Source organism: Leucopleurus acutus (assembly GCF_964270905.1).
Source record: "Leucopleurus acutus genome assembly, chromosome: 8".
In the NCBI taxonomy this organism is placed as follows: Eukaryota; Metazoa; Chordata; class Mammalia; order Artiodactyla; family Delphinidae; genus Leucopleurus; species Leucopleurus acutus.
Genome location: NC_139151.1, coordinates 100,454,839 through 100,469,973, shown reverse-complemented (window position 1 = coordinate 100,469,973; position 15,135 = coordinate 100,454,839). Strand labels below are relative to the sequence as shown.

At 49.9% G+C, this 15,135-nt stretch overlaps 1 protein-coding gene across 3 annotated transcripts in view; it reads left to right on the top strand.

Annotated features, from left to right (window-relative positions):
- AHNAK (AHNAK nucleoprotein) overlaps positions 1-15,135 on the top strand; it is an 82,733-nt gene that overhangs the window by 17,987 nt on the left and 49,611 nt on the right. Inside the window, exon 6 of one of the 3 annotated variants that reach the window (XM_082844051.1) lies at positions 16-11,491. The exons of the other annotated variants lie outside the window; for them this stretch is intronic. Within the exon in view, the coding sequence (XP_082700177.1) occupies positions 16-10,656 (10,641 nt within the window). The 3' untranslated portion in view covers positions 10,657-11,491. Of the gene's footprint in view, positions 1-15; positions 11,492-15,135 lie in introns of those variants that run through there. 3 annotated transcript variants of the gene reach the window in all.

The following is a 15,135-nucleotide window of genomic DNA, read 5'->3' as shown; positions in this document are numbered from 1 at the left end:
TATGTGGATGTGGAGGTTCCTGATGTTGATCAAGAATGTCCTGATGCAAAGTTGAAAGGACCTAAGTTTAGGATGCCTGAGATACACTTCAAGGCCCCCAAGATCTCCATGCCAGATGTGGACTTACACTTGAAAGGCCCCAAAGTCAAAGGGGATGTGGATGTGTCTGTGCCCAAGATAGAAGGTGAAATGAACGTGCCAGGTGTGGACATCAGAGGGCCCAAAGTGGACGTTGATGTCCCAGATGTGGACGTCCAGGGCCCAGACTGGCACCTGAAGATGCCCAAGATGAAAATGCCCAAATTCAGCATGCCTGGCTTCAAAGGCCAAGGCCCAGATGTGGATGTGAACCTGCCCAAGGCTGACATTGATGTCTCAGGACCCAAGGTGGACACTGAAACCCCAGATGTGAGCCTGGAGGGGCCAGAAGGAAAGCTTAAGGGTCCCAAGTTTAAGATGCCTGAGATGCACTTTAAGGCCCCCAAGATCTCCATGCCTGATGTGGACTTAAACTTGAAAGGCCCTAAAGTCAAAGGGGATGTGGATGTGTCGGTGCCCAAGATAGAAGGTGAAATGAAAGTGCCCGATGTGGACATCAAAGGCCCCAGAGTGGATGTTGATCACCCAGATGTTGATGTTCAAGGTCCCGACTGGCACCTGAAGATGCCCAAGATGAAAATGCCCAAATTCAGCATGCCTGGCTTCAGAGGCGAGGGCCCTGAAATGGATGTGAACCTGCCCAAAGCTGACATAGACGTCTCAGGACCCAAGGTGGACATTGAAACCCCAGATGTGAGCCTGGAGGGGCCAGAAGGAAAGCTTAAGGGTCCCAAGTTTAAGATGCCTGAGATGCACTTCAAGGCCCCCAAGATCTCCATGCCTGATGTGGACTTAAATTTGAAAGGCCCCAAAGTCAAAGGGGATGTGGATGTGTCGGTGCCCAAGATAGAAGGTGAAATGAAAGTGCCCGATGTGGACATTAAAGGCCCCAAAGTGGACGTTGATCACCCAGATGTTGATGTTCAAGGCCCCGACTGGCACCTGAAGATGCCCAAGATGAAAATGCCCAAATTCAGCATGCCTGGCTTCAGAGGCGAGGGCCCTGAAATGGATGTGAACCTGCCCAAAGCTGACATAGACGTCTCAGGACCCAAGGTGGACATTGAAACCCCAGATGTGAGCCTGGAGGGGCCAGAAGGAAAGCTTAAGGGTCCCAAGTTTAAGATGCCTGAGATGCACTTCAAGGCCCCCAAGATCTCCATGCCTGATGTAGACTTACACTTGAAAGGCCCCAAAGTCAAAGGGGATGTGGATGTGTCTGTGCCCAAGATAGAAGGTGAAATGAACGTGCCAGATGTGGACATCAGAGGCCCCAGAGTGGATGTTGATGTCCCAGATGTGGATGTTCAAGGCCCTGATTGGCACCTGAAGATGCCCAAGATGAAAATGCCCAAGTTCAGCATGCCTGGCTTCAAAGGAGAAGGCCCGGAAGTGGATGTGAACCTGCCTAAAGCTGACATTGATGTCTCAGGACCCAAGGTGGACATTGAAGGCCCTGATGTTAATATTGAAGGACCAGAGGGAAAGTTGAAAGGTCCTAAGTTCAAGATGCCAGAGATGAACATCAAAGCCCCCAAGATCTCCATGCCTGACTTTGATTTGCACCTGAAAGGTCCTAAGGTGAAAGGAGATGTGGATGTTTCTGTGCCTAAGGTGGAAGGTGACCTGAGGGCCCCTGAAGTTGACATCAAAGGCCCCAAAGTGGACATTGATGTTCCAGATGTGGACGTTCACGGCCCAGACTGGCACCCGAAGATGCCCAAGATAAAAATGCCCAAGATCAGCATGCCTGGCTTCAGAGGAGAGGGCCCAGAAGTGGATGTGAACCTGCCCAAGGCCAACATTGATGTGTCAGGACCCAAAGTGGACATTGAAGGCCCTGATGTTAACATTGAACGACCAGAAGAAAAGTGGAAAAGTCCAAAGTTTAAAATGCCTGAAATGCATTTTAAGACTCCAAAGATACCCATGCCAGATATTGATCTTAATCTAACAGGTCCAAAGATGAAAGGAGATGTGGATATCACATGCCCCAAGGTAGAGGGAGATTTTAAAGGACCTGAAGTTGACCTCAAAGGCCCCAAAGTGGACATTGATGTCCCTGATGTGGATGTTCAAGGCCCAGACTGGCACCTAAAGATGCCTAAGATGAAAATGCCCAAGTTCAGCATGCCTGGCTTCAAAGGAGAGGGCCCCGAAGTGGATGTGAACCTGCCCAAGGCCGACATTGATGTGTCAGGACCCAAAGTGGACATTGAAGGCCCTGTTGTTAACATTGAAGGGCCAGAAGGAAAGTTGAAGGGTCCTAAGTTCAAGATGCCTGAGATGAACATCAAAGCCCCCAAGATCTCCATGCCTGACTTTGATTTGCACCTGAAAGGTCCTAAGGTGAAAGGAGATGTGGATGTTTCTGTGCCTAAAGTGGAAGGTGACCTCAAGGGCCCCGAAGTTGACGTCAAAGGCCCCAAAGTGGACATTGATGTCCCAGATGTGGATGTTCAAGGCCCTGATTGGCACCTGAAGATGCCCAAGATGAAAATGCCCAAGTTCAGCATGCCTGGCTTCAAAGGAGAAGGCCCGGAAGTGGATGTGAACCTGCCTAAAGCTGACATTGATGTCTCAGGACCCAAGGTGGACATTGAAGGCCCTGATGTTAGTATTGAAGGACCAGAGGGAAAGTTGAAAGGTCCTAAGTTCAAGATGCCAGAGATGAACATCAAAGCCCCCAAGATCTCCATGCCTGACATTGATTTTAATCTGAAGGGCCCCAAAGTGAAGGGTGATGTGGATGTGTCTTTACCAAAAGTGGAAGGTGAGCTTAAAGTTCCTGAAGTTGACATGAAAGGTCCCAAAGTGGACATTGATGCTCCAGATGTGGACGTTCATGGCCCAGACTGGCACCTGAAGATGCCCAAGATAAAAATGCCCAAGATCAGCATGCCTGGCTTCAGAGGAGAGGGCCCAGAAGTGGATGTGAACCTGCCCAAGGCTGAGATTGACGTCTCAGGACCCAAGGTGGACATTGATGCCCCAGATGTGAATATTGAAGGTCCAGATGCGAAACTGAAGGGTCCCAAGTTCAAGATGCCAGAGATGAATATCAAAACTCCTAAGATATCAATGCCAGATTTGGACCTTGATCTTAAAGGCCCTAAAATGAAAGGAGAGGTGGATATTTCACTTCCAAATGTAGAAGGTGATTTGAAAGGGCCTTCTCTTGACATCAAAGGCCCGAAGATAGATGTAGATGCACCAGATATTGATATTCATGGCCCAGAAGGCAAATTAAAAGGTCCAAAGCTGAAGATGCCTGATGTGCATGTAAACATGCCCAAGATCTCCATGCCAGAAATTGACCTGAATTTGAAAGGCTCAAAACTTAAGGGAGATGTTGATGTTTCTGGACCCAAATTGGAAGGTGACATTAAAGCTCCCAAGTTAGATGTAAAGGGCCCAGAAGTGGACATTTCTGGTCCTAAGCTCAATATTGAAGGCAAGTCAAAGAAATCTCGTTTTAAGCTTCCCAAATTTAATTTTTCAGGCTCCAAAGTTCAGACACCTGAGGTAGATGTCAAAGTCAAAAAGCCAGATATTGATGTAACAGGTCCAAAAGTTGACATTAATGCTCCCGATATTGAGGTCCAAGGAAAAGTGAAAGGATCCAAGTTCAAAATGCCTTTCTTGAGTATTTCGTCTCCTAAAGTGTCTATGCCTGATGTGGAGTTAAACCTGAAAGGTCCTAAAGTCAAAGGAGACTTAGATGTTGCAGGTCCTAATTTAGAAGGTGATTTTAAAGGACCCAAAGTGGACATTAAGGCACCAGAAGTTCATCTTGATGCACCTGATGTGGATGTTCATGGTCCAGACTGGAATTTGAAAATGCCCAAGATGAAAATGCCCAAGTTCAGTGTGCCCGGCTTAAAAGCAGAAGGGCCAGATATGGCTGTGGATCTGCCAAAAGGAGATATCAACATAGAGGGTCCCAGAATGGACATTGAGGGCCCAGAAATCAATGTGGAAGGTCTAGAGGGAGGCTTAAAAGGTCCCAAATTCAAGATGCCTGATATGAATATCAAAGCTCCCAAGGTCTCCATGCCTGATGTGGACTTACACTTGAAAGGCCCCAAAGTCAAAGGGGATGTGGATGTGTCAGTGCCCAAGATAGAAGGTGAAATGAATGTGCCAGGTGTGGACATCAGAGGGCCCAAAGTGGACATTGATGTCCCAGATGTGGATGTTCAAGGCCCTGACTGGCACCTGAAGATGCCCAAGGTGAAAATGCCCAAGTTCAGCATGCCTGGCTTCAAAGGAGAGGGCCCCGAAGTGGATGTGAACCTGCCCAAAGCTGACATTGGTATTTCTGGCCCCAAAGTGGACATTGATGCCCCAGATGTGAATATTGAAGGTCCAGATGCGAAACTGAAGGGCCCCAAATTCAAGATGCCAGAGATGAATATCAAAGCTCCCAAAATGTCCATGCCTGACCTTGACTTTAACCTGAAGGGCCCCAAACTAAAGGGTGATGTGGATGTGTCTTTGCCAAAAGTGGAAGGTGACCTCAAGGCCCCTGAGGTGGACATCAAGGGCCCCAAAGTGGACATTGAAACTCCTGATATTAACATTGAAGGCCCAGAGGGGAAACTGAAGGGGCCCAAATTCAAGATGCCAGAGATGCACCTGAAGGCGCCCAAGATATCCATGCCTAACATTGACTTAAACCTGAAGGGGCCCAAGGTGAAGGGTGATATAGATGTTACCCTTCCCAAGACTGAAGGAGATCTGAAAGGCCCTGAGATCGACATCAAAGGTCCCAAAGTGGATATTGATGCTCCAGATGTGGATGTTCAAGGCCCAGACTGGCACCTGAAGATGCCCAAGATAAAAATGCCCAAGATCAGCATGCCCGGCTTCAAAGGAGAGGGGCCAGAAGTGGATGTGAACCTACCCAAGACCAACATTGACATGTCAGGACCCAAGGTGGACATTGAAGGCCCTGATGTTGACATTGAAGGCCCTGATATTAACATTGAAGGACCTGAGGGAAAGTTGAAAGGTCCTAAGTTCAAGATGCCAGAGATGAACATCAAAGCCCCCAAGATCTCCATGCCTGACTTTGATTTGCACCTGAAAGGTCCTAAGGTGAAAGGAGATGTGGATGTTTCTGTGCCTAAGGTGGAAGGTGAACTAAACGCCCCTGACGTTGACCTCAAAGGCCCCAAAGTGGATATTGATGTCCCAGATGTGGACATGCATGGCCCAGACTGGCACCCGAAGATGCCCAAGATAAAAATGCCCAAGATCAGCATGCCTGGCTTCAGAGGAGAGGGCCCAGAAGTGGATGTGAACCTGCCCAAGGCTGACGTTGATGTCTCAGGACCCAAGGTGGACGTTGATATTCCAGATACGGATATTGAAGGTCCAGATGTGAAACTGAAGGGCCCCAAGTTCAAGATGCCTGAGATGAACATCAAAGCCCCCAAGATCTCCATGCCTGACTTTGATTTGCACCTGAAAGGTCCTAAGGTGAAGGGAGATGTGGATGTTTCTGTGCCTAAGGTGGAAGGTGACCTAAAGGCCCCTGAAGTTGACATCAGAGGTCCCAAAGTGGACATTGATGCCCCAGATGTGGACGTTCATGAACCAGACTGGCACCTGAAGATGCCCAAGATAAAAATGCCCAAGATCAGCATGCCCAGCTTCAAGGGAGAGGGGACTGAAGTGGATGTGAACCTGCCCAAGGCCGACATTGATGTCTCAGCACCCAAGGTGGACATAGACACTCCTGACATTGATGTTCATGGTCCAGAAGGGAAACTGAAGGGCCCCAAGTTTAAAATGCCTGACCTGCACCTCAAGGCACCCAAGATCTCCATGCCTAACGTTGACCTGAATCTGGAGGGCCCCAACATAAAGGGTGATGTGGGTGTTACTCTGCCCAAAGTTGAAGGTGACCTCAAGAGCCCTGAAGTTGATGTCAAAGGTCCCAAAGTGGACATCGATGTCCCAGATGTGGATGTGCATGGCCCAGACTGGCACCTGAAGATGCCTAAGGTGAAAATGCCCAAGATCAGCATGCCTGGTTTCAAAGGAGAGGGCCCTGAAGTGGATGTGAACCTGCCTAAGGCTGACATTGATGTCTCAGGACCCAAGGTGGACGTTGATGTTCCAGATGTAAATATTGAAGGTCCAGATGCAAAACTGAAGGGCCCTAAATTCAAGATGCCGGAGATGAACATAAAAGCCCCTAAAATCTCCATGCCTGACCTTGACTTTAACCTGAAGGGCCCCAAAATGAAGGGTGATGTTGATATCTCTCTGCCCAAAGTTGAGGGTGATCTCAAGTCCCCTGAGGTGGACATCAAGAGCCCCAAACTGGACACTGACACTCCTGATATCAATATTGAAGGTCCAGATGGAAAACTGAAGGGGCCTAAATTTAAGATGCCAGAGATGAACATTAAAGCCCCCAAGATCTCCATGCCTGACTTTGACTTAAGTCTGAAAGGGCCAAAGGTAAAGGGGGATGTGGACTTTTCACTGCCTAAGGTAGAAGGTGATCTGAAAGGGCCAGAGGTGGACATTGAAGGTCCTGAAGGGAAACTCAAAGGACCCAAATTTAAGATGCCTGATGTCCATTTTAAAACCCCACAAATCTCCATGAGTGACATTGATTTGAACTTGAAAGGACCTAAGATAAAAGGAGAATTGGACACTTCCATCCCTAAACTGGAAGGAGATCTGAAAGGCCCCAAAATAGATGTTAAAGGCCCTAAGCTGGACATAGACACTCCTGATTTTGACATTAATGGTCCAGAAGGGAAACTGAAGGGCCCCAAGTTTAAAATGCCTGACCTGCATCTCAAGGCGCCCAGGATCGGTGTGCCTGGCTTCAAAGGAGAGGGCCCTGAAGTGGATGTGACCCTGCCCAAGGCTGACATTGACGTCTCAGGACCCAAGGTGGACGTTGATGTTCCAGATGTGGATATTGAAGGTCCAGATGCGAAACTGAAGGGCCCCAAGTTCAAGGTGCCAGAGGTGAACATCAAAGCCCCTAAGATCTCCATGCCTGGCATTGACTTAAACCTGAAAGGACCCAAAGTAAAGGGAGATGTGGATGTTTCTCTGCCTAAGATGGAAGGTGACCTCAAGGGCCCCGAAGTTGATGTCAAGGGCCCCAAAGTGGACATTGATATTCCAGATGTGGACGTTCATGGCCCAGACTGGCACCTGAAGATGCCTAAGGTAAAAATGCCCAAGTTCAGCATGCCTGGCTTCAAAGGAGAGGGCCCCGAAGTGGATGTGAACCTGCCTAAGGCTGACATTGACGTTTCAGGACCCAAGGTGGACGTTGATGTTCCAGATGTGAATATTGAAGGTCCAGATGCAAAACTGAAAGGCCCCAAGTTCAAGATGCCGGAGGTAAATATCAAAGCTCCCAAAATCTCCGTGCCTGATGTCGACCTGGATTTGAAAGGATCCACAGGCAAAGGAGGTTTCGATGTGTCTGTCCCTAAGATTGAAGGGACTTTCAAAGGCCCCAAAGTAGACCTTAAAGGTCCAGGTCTGGATCTTGAAGGCCCTGATGCCAAACTCAGTGGCCCACATTTGAAGATGCCCTCACTGGATATATCTGCCCCTAAAGTAACTGCACCTGATACTGATTTGCATCTCAAGGCACCCAAAATTGGAGTTTCTGGTCCCAAATTAGAAGGCGGTGAACTGGACCTCAAGGGACCCAAAGTTGATTTCGAAGCTCCGAGCTTAGATGTACACGTGGAGAGCCCAGATATTAACGCCGAGGGGCCAGATGTGAAAATTCCCAAATTTAAGAAGCCCAAGTTTGGGTTTGGGGCCAAAAGCCCCAAAGCTGACTTCAAATCACCTTCCCTCGACGTGACGGTTCCTGAGGCAGAGCTGAATGTTGAGGCTCCTGAAATTGGTGTTGGTGGCAAGGGCAAGAAGAGTAAGTTTAAAATGCCTAAAATTCACATGAGTGGTCCTAAAATTAAGGCCAAAAAACAAGGATTTGATGTGAATGCTCCTGGGGGTGAGATTGATGCCAGCCTCAAGTCTCCTGATGCAGATGTCAACGTCGCAGGGCCGGATGCCTCTCTTAAAGTCGACGCGAAATCTCCCAAGACCAAGAAACCTATGTTTGGAAAAATGTACTTTCCAGATGTCGAATTTGACATTAAGTCACCTAAATTTAAAGGTGAAGCTTCCCTCCCTGGCCCCAAAATGGGGGGTGAAATCCAGGCACCTGACCTGGATGTTTCCTCACCAGAGATTAACGTGGAAGGTCCTGACATCAAGCTGAAGGCTCCCAAGTTCAAGGTGCCAGGTGTGGATGTCTCAGGGCCAAACATAGAGGGCGACTTGAAAGGCCCCAGGGTGCAGGCAAACTTGGATGCACCTGACATCAACATTGAAGGCCCAGATGCTAAAGTCAAAGCACCATCATTCAGCATTTCTGCCCCTCAAGTCTCCATCCCTGATGTGAATGTTAACTTGAAAGGACCAAAGATGAAGGGTGATGTCCCCAGTGTGGGACTGGAAGGACCAGATGTAGATCTGCAAGGTCCAGAATCGAAAATTAAGTTCCCCAAGTTTTCGATGCCCAAGATCGGCGTCCCTGGTGTGAAGATGGAGGGTGGGGGAGCGGAGGTCCAGCTGCCCTCTCTAGAAGGAGGCTTGAGCGCACCAGATGTTAAGCTCGAAGGGCCCGATGTGGCTCTGAAAGGGCCAAAAATAGACTTGCCTTCAGTGAACCTCTCTGCGCCAAACGTCTCTGGACCTGACCTTGACCTGAACTCGAAAGGACCAAGTTTGAAGGGAGGCCTGGATGTCTCTGTTCCCAGCATGAAGGTGCATGCTCCTGGGCTTGACCTCAGAGGTGTCGGTGGAAAGGTGAAGGTGGAAGGTGATGGTATGAAAGTGCCTGGAACTGATGCCACAGCAATGCTTGATGTCGGTGCGCCAGATGTGACCCTGAAGGGACCAAGCCTGCAGGGAGACCTGGCTGTCTCTGGTGACATCAAGTGTCCTGAAGTATCAGTAGGTGCTCCTGACCTAAGCTTGGAGGCACCTGAAGGTGGTATCAAACTTCCTAAGATGAAGCTGCCCCAGTTTGGCATCTCCGCTCCAGGGTCCGACTTGGACATCGGCGTCAAGGGGCCACAAGGCGCTGGAGAACTAAAGGGGCCCGGCATAGATTTGAACCTCAGAGGCCCGAACCTGAAAGGGCCTCAGATCTCTGGCCCTCAAATCTCAGCACCAGATGTGGACTTGAACTTGGAAGGACCAAAAGCAAAAGGCAGCCTCGGGGCCAGTGGTGACATGAAAGGCCCCACGGTTGGAGGAGGTCTTCCGGGCATCAGTGTTCAAGGCCTAGAAGGAAACCTCCAGACGCCTGGAATTAAGTCATCCAGATGTGAGGTGGAGCTGCCAGGTGTGAATGTGAAACTCCCAACCGGGCATATTTCTGGTCCTGAAATCAAAGGTGATCTGAAGGGTTCAGGAATAGGTTTCCACGGGGCCCTTCCTGACATTGGCATGAAAGGGCCTTCCTTTAACGTGGCATCTCCTGAGTCAGATTTTGGTGTCAGCTTGAAAGGCCCGAAAATCAAAGGAGGCATGGATGTTTCAGGGGGTGTCAGTGCCCCAGATATCAGCCTGGGTGAGGGGCATGTGAGCGTCAAAGGTTCCGGCGGGGAGTGGAAAGGACCCCAGGTCTCCTCTGCTCTCAACCTGGATGCACCTAAGTTTGCCGGAGGACTTCATTTCTCAGGACCAAAGATAGAAGGAGGTGTCAAAGGAGACCAGATTGGACTTCAGGGTCCTGGGCTGAGCGTGTCTGGGCCTCAAGGTCACTTGGAAAGCGGATCTGGAAAAGTAACATTCCCCAAGATGAAGATCCCCAAGTTCACCTTCTCTGGCCGTGAGCTGGTTGGCAGAGAAGTAGGGGTGGATATTAACTTCCCTAAAGCGGAGGCCGGTGTCCAGTCTGGTGCCGGAGACGCCGAGTGGGAAGAGTCTGATGTAAAACTTAAAAAGTCCAAAATCAAAATGCCCAAGTTCAACTTTTCCAAACCTAAAGGGAAACCTGGTGTCACCGGCTCACCGGAAGCGTCCATTCCAGGGTCCAAAGGTGAGCTGAAGAGCTCCAAGGCCAGCCTAGGCTCTCTGGAAGGAGAGGCAGAAGTCGAAACGTCTTCGCCCAAAGGCAAATTCTCCTTATTCAAAAGCAAGAAGGCACAGCACCGCTCAAATTCCTTCAGTGAAGAAAGGGAGCATTCTGCGTCTTCTACCCCTCCGGGAACTTTGGAGTTCGAAGGTGGGGAAGTGTTGCTGGAAGGCGGGAAAGTCAAAGGGAAACATGGGAAGCTGAAATTTGGTACCTTTGGTGGATTGGGGTCAAAGAGCAAAGGTCATTATGAGGTGACCGGGAGTGATGATGAGGCAGGCAAGTTACAGGGGAGTGGAGTGTCCTTGGCCTCTAAGAAGTCCCAACTGACATCTTCTAGCAGTGACAGTGGGACTAAAGTTGGCATCCAGCTTCCCGAGGTGGAGCTGACAGTTTCCACAAAGAAAGAGTAGCAGGCCTCTGTGTGTGTGTACATATATGTATAAAAATACATCAGCCTTGGGTGAGTTTGTATATAAACTCCAAAGAGAAACACGCCGACAGCCTCAGCAGTAACGCAAACACCTGGCCTCTGGCAGGGGCGAGCGCTGAAAAGACCAGCGCCTTTAGGCTCCTCCTGGAGCTTTACAGATAGGTAAAGAGTTCTAAGTTCTTCGTCCAGCCCGTGTGCAAAGTCAACAGTATTTGCCTTAAGATTTCAGGTTTTTGTTTTTGCATTGAACGCTGAGAGCTCCTGTTTACTAAGCAAGCTTTTGTGTTTATTATCCTCATTTTTACTGAACATTGTTAGCGTTGGGGTCATGGAAACCCACTTTTTCATTGTAATGACTTTTGGGGCTTCTGTTAGTCAGGGTGGGGGGTGGAGAAGGCAGTAGAGGGGGGCCAGACCTTCATTTCTCCTGCCGTCGGATCAACTCAAACAGGAAACATCCCAAGATGGCTGAGAGGAGCCGCCAGGCGGGGCGTGTGGGTGTTTCTAGAACTCTTTAGCGTTGCTTTTTCTTCCCCAGGGGTGGCGGTCCCAGCCCGTTTGGGGCTCACGATGAGAGGGAATTTAGAGTCTGTTTGCAAATTAGCCAACCCACCGACTCGACACGAGGGCCTTCCATTCTGTGTTGTAAGAGAAATGTTTTCTTTGTGATCGCCACGTTCCTGATATTAATTCTGATTTCTTTTAACAAATGTTATCGTGATTAAGGAAATTTCCAGCACTTTAATGGCAAATTAATTGAGAATGTAAGAAAATGGATGCTGTCAAGGGCAAATAAAGCTGTTTATTAACCCGGATGTCCTGTGCCTTTTATATTCTGTAATGGGAGGATGAGGCCTAGGGAGGCTGCATACCCAGCCCCGACAGGTCAGACTGGGTCCCCTCAGTGGCGTTGCTAGTTGCATTAGTGGGTGATGGGAGGGGTTCTTTGCTTCTCGATTCTCATGGTGAGGCTGGTTGTACCATTGCTGAGAAGTCAAGAGAGGCTGGGCACGCTGGCAGCCCGAGCCCCAGGACCTGCCCACCAACTTGGCATCCTCAGATAGGAATATACGATTCAGAAATGGTTCAGACGTGAATGGAAGGAAAGGCCTATGGAATGGCAGAAAGGGATCTGACCGTGGGTCACAGACCTGCCAGCTGTTCCAAACTTGGCTGTAGGTTTGCTGGCTGGCCTCGTTACCTGCCCTTCTGGGCCTCAGTTTCCCCTTCGAAATAAGGGTGCTGATCTCGAATCACATGTCTTTATGCTTCCTTCTAGTCCACGTGAGCGCTAAACTTTATGAAAAATCTCTTCTGACAGAAGTCCCCTCCCCCACCCCCTTTTTTCTGGCCTTCCCTTGAGGCACGCAGGATCTTAGTTCCCCGACCAGGGATCAAACCCACGCCCCCTGCGTTGGGAGCACAGAGTCTTAACCACTGGACCGCCAGGGAAGTCCAAAAGTCCCCTTCTGATTTGCAGCTCTGTAGACAATACAGAGTGGGGGGACCTTCTAGGAACTGGCTTCTGATGTTGGTCATGGCTGGGCAGAGGGCAGCGCCTTCTTAGGCCAAAATGATCGAACCAAGCTCATTCCCCTTGCCATTCCCCAGAGCTGCTTCCTTTCTGCCAGTGGAAGCAGCTCTGTACCTCTCCCATCAGCCCTGGAGTGGAGATACCAGCTCCAACCCCCTCCTGCCCTCTCCAGAGCCAGCTTATCTGCGGGTCTCAGCGCAGAGCAGCGGGATCTCCTGCCCAGCGTGAAATCCACCTGCCCTCGCTTGGATTTCAGATGGGCCCTTGCCAGCTTCATCCACTCCCGCCTCAGCCAGCAGAGCCTGTGTCCCTGGGGGGCTTTGGAGCTCACGGGTGGCTCTTGCTTTTGGAAAGAGATAGGTAGCAAGGGAGGTGCTTGATCCCCTGTGGCTTTTTAAAATATTTTTTAAAAATTTTATTTATGTATTGAAGTATCGTTGATTTACAATGTTGTATTAGCTTCAGAAGTATAGCAAAGTGATTCGGTTTTATATAAATAAATAAATATATAGATATATATTCTTTTCCAGATTCTTTTCCCTTGTAAGTTATTACAAAATATTGAATATAGTTCCCTGTGCTATACAGTAGGTCCTTGTTGGTTATCTATTTTATATATAGTAGTGTATATCTGTTAATCCCATACTCCTAATTTATCCCTCCCCCAGCCCCCGTGGCTTTTTAAAAGCTGATTTTGTGAATTGGGCAAGAGTTTCCTCACCCATAAACTAGGGGTAGCATCCACAGGCCCAGAGTCTGTCTGTTCAGGTATTTGGGTTGTCTGCTGTGCAAGGGCATCGCATTTAAGGGTATAGCATTCATGTCACAGCCATTTGTTTGTTTATTGAGAGCATGAGGGTGGGCATGGAGTCCTAGGGAGGTGGGTGTGAGCCCCTGCACACACACTGAAAAGCTAGAGTGTGCACACGCCCACTGGCACACGTGCCTACACGCAGCTGCCTTCCGTCCTAACCAGGTCTGGGCACCCCACAAGTGTGCTGCTTTCAACCACGGCTCAAATCCCAGTTCTCCGTTCTGAAGCTGATGAGTGTGGAGTGGGACAGAGCGTGCAGATGTGTGGTCCTGGCGTCTGGAGGGGGGATAAGTGGGTGACAGTGCGGTGCACTTGTGTACACAGCCAGGGGGATGCCCACTGGGACGCTGGAAAGATCTCCCAGGCAGAACTACCCAGATTGTCCAATAATATGGCAATTAAAAAAATTTTTTTTTAGCTTGAGGAAGGGGTGATGTACACTAGTGTGGCCCTCAGCGTCCATTCATTCAACAAGTATTTTTAGAGCATCACGTAGTTAGATGCTGTCCCTGCCCCCTGGTCTCAGAATCCGCCTCTGCTGACCTCCACAGACCAAATGATGTGATGGATGTGGGACACTGGAACACTGGAAATACACACGTGTAAGTGACGCTTCTACCAGGGATGATGAGGATGATGGTGATGTTTCCCTGGACTCTCAGGGTGAGATCTCATTGGTTGGGACAGTCAGGAGTAGTGGGTCAGATGGATCAGGAACATGGCAACGGGCCATTCAAATGTGAGAAACTTCCCAGCTGCCCTCCTCCCACATCAGGCCCAGGCTGGAGGCAGTGACCACAGGACAGGAGCCCTCCCTGCTGCAGTGACTGTTACCACCGGAAGGGGGAACAGGGAGGAGGTGCCAGGGGGTGGAGACGCATATGGAGGGCCCATCCCAGCGAGCTTTCCTTCGCTTGTTCTGCCCACCCACTCTCAGTTCCCCCCTTCCTCCGTTCTTCCTGACGCCTTCTCACTGCCTACCTGATGGGGATGGTCCAAGTTATTCCCCAAAGTCCTGCAGGGCCCAGATTCAGGAGGTCTTAATACTCTGAGGTCCCAGTTCTGGGTCCTTCCTTGGAGTTCCAGCACGGAGCCACAGCAGGGCCTGCAGCCTGACAGTGCACCTTGCTTTAAGCAGTGTGACTGACTGTGGGCGTGGCTAAGGGGACGTTTGGCAAATTCAATTCTTTTTTTTTTTTTACTTTTTTTGGCCACACCCCACGGTATGTGAGATCTTAGTTCCCCGACCAGGGATCGAACCTGAGCCCCCTGCATTGGGAGTGCAGAGTCTTAACCACTGGACCGCCAGGGAAGTCCCCAATTCAATTATGTTGAAATGCACCCCATGCTCACAAAAGGCAGTGTATGTTTTTCACCAGCTCAAACTCATTTCTGTACGTGTCAGGGTCGGTCCCTACAGGAAACGTTCGTGAAGACAACTCAGCCACAGAGAATTTAACGGCGGCTGTTCGTGCAGTAGTGGGCCAGGACCAAGCAGCCAACAAGGGGTGGTGAGACCCCCAGGGACAGCGGGGGACTGGTGCTACCCCTGGGCAGGAAGGGGCCTGGGAAGAGATGGTATTCCTGGAATCTAGCCACGAGGGGCCACAGCATCTGCCAGGACTGCCTGCCATGAGAAGCAGGAAGAAGCTCCCTGACCTTTCCTTCTGCTGGTGCCTTGCGCTGGAGGGCAAGCGAGCCCAGGTCTTTTCTTTTAAAAAAAAAGTTTATTTATTTGGTTGTGCCGGGTCTTAGCTGCGGTAGGCGGACTCCTTAGTTGTGGCGTGTGAACTTAGTTGCGGCATGCATGTTGGCTCTAGTTCCCTGACCAGGGGTCGAACACGGGCCCCCTGCATTCTGAGTCTTACTCGCTGCACCACTGGGGAAGTCCCGAGCCCAGAACTTGCGGGTAGAGGGATCGGCCTTCCGCAGGCACAGAGCAGGGCAGAGAAGCACGGAGAAGGGGTCTCAGGGTGGATGGCGAGACAGAGAACGACCAGGACAATGCCCTCATCCTCATTTTTCTGTTTGGCAAGTGTGACTGACTATGTATTGAGGTTTCTTAAAATAGCCACGGTTATGTGGGGTGTAGCTAAGGTATGATCATAAAG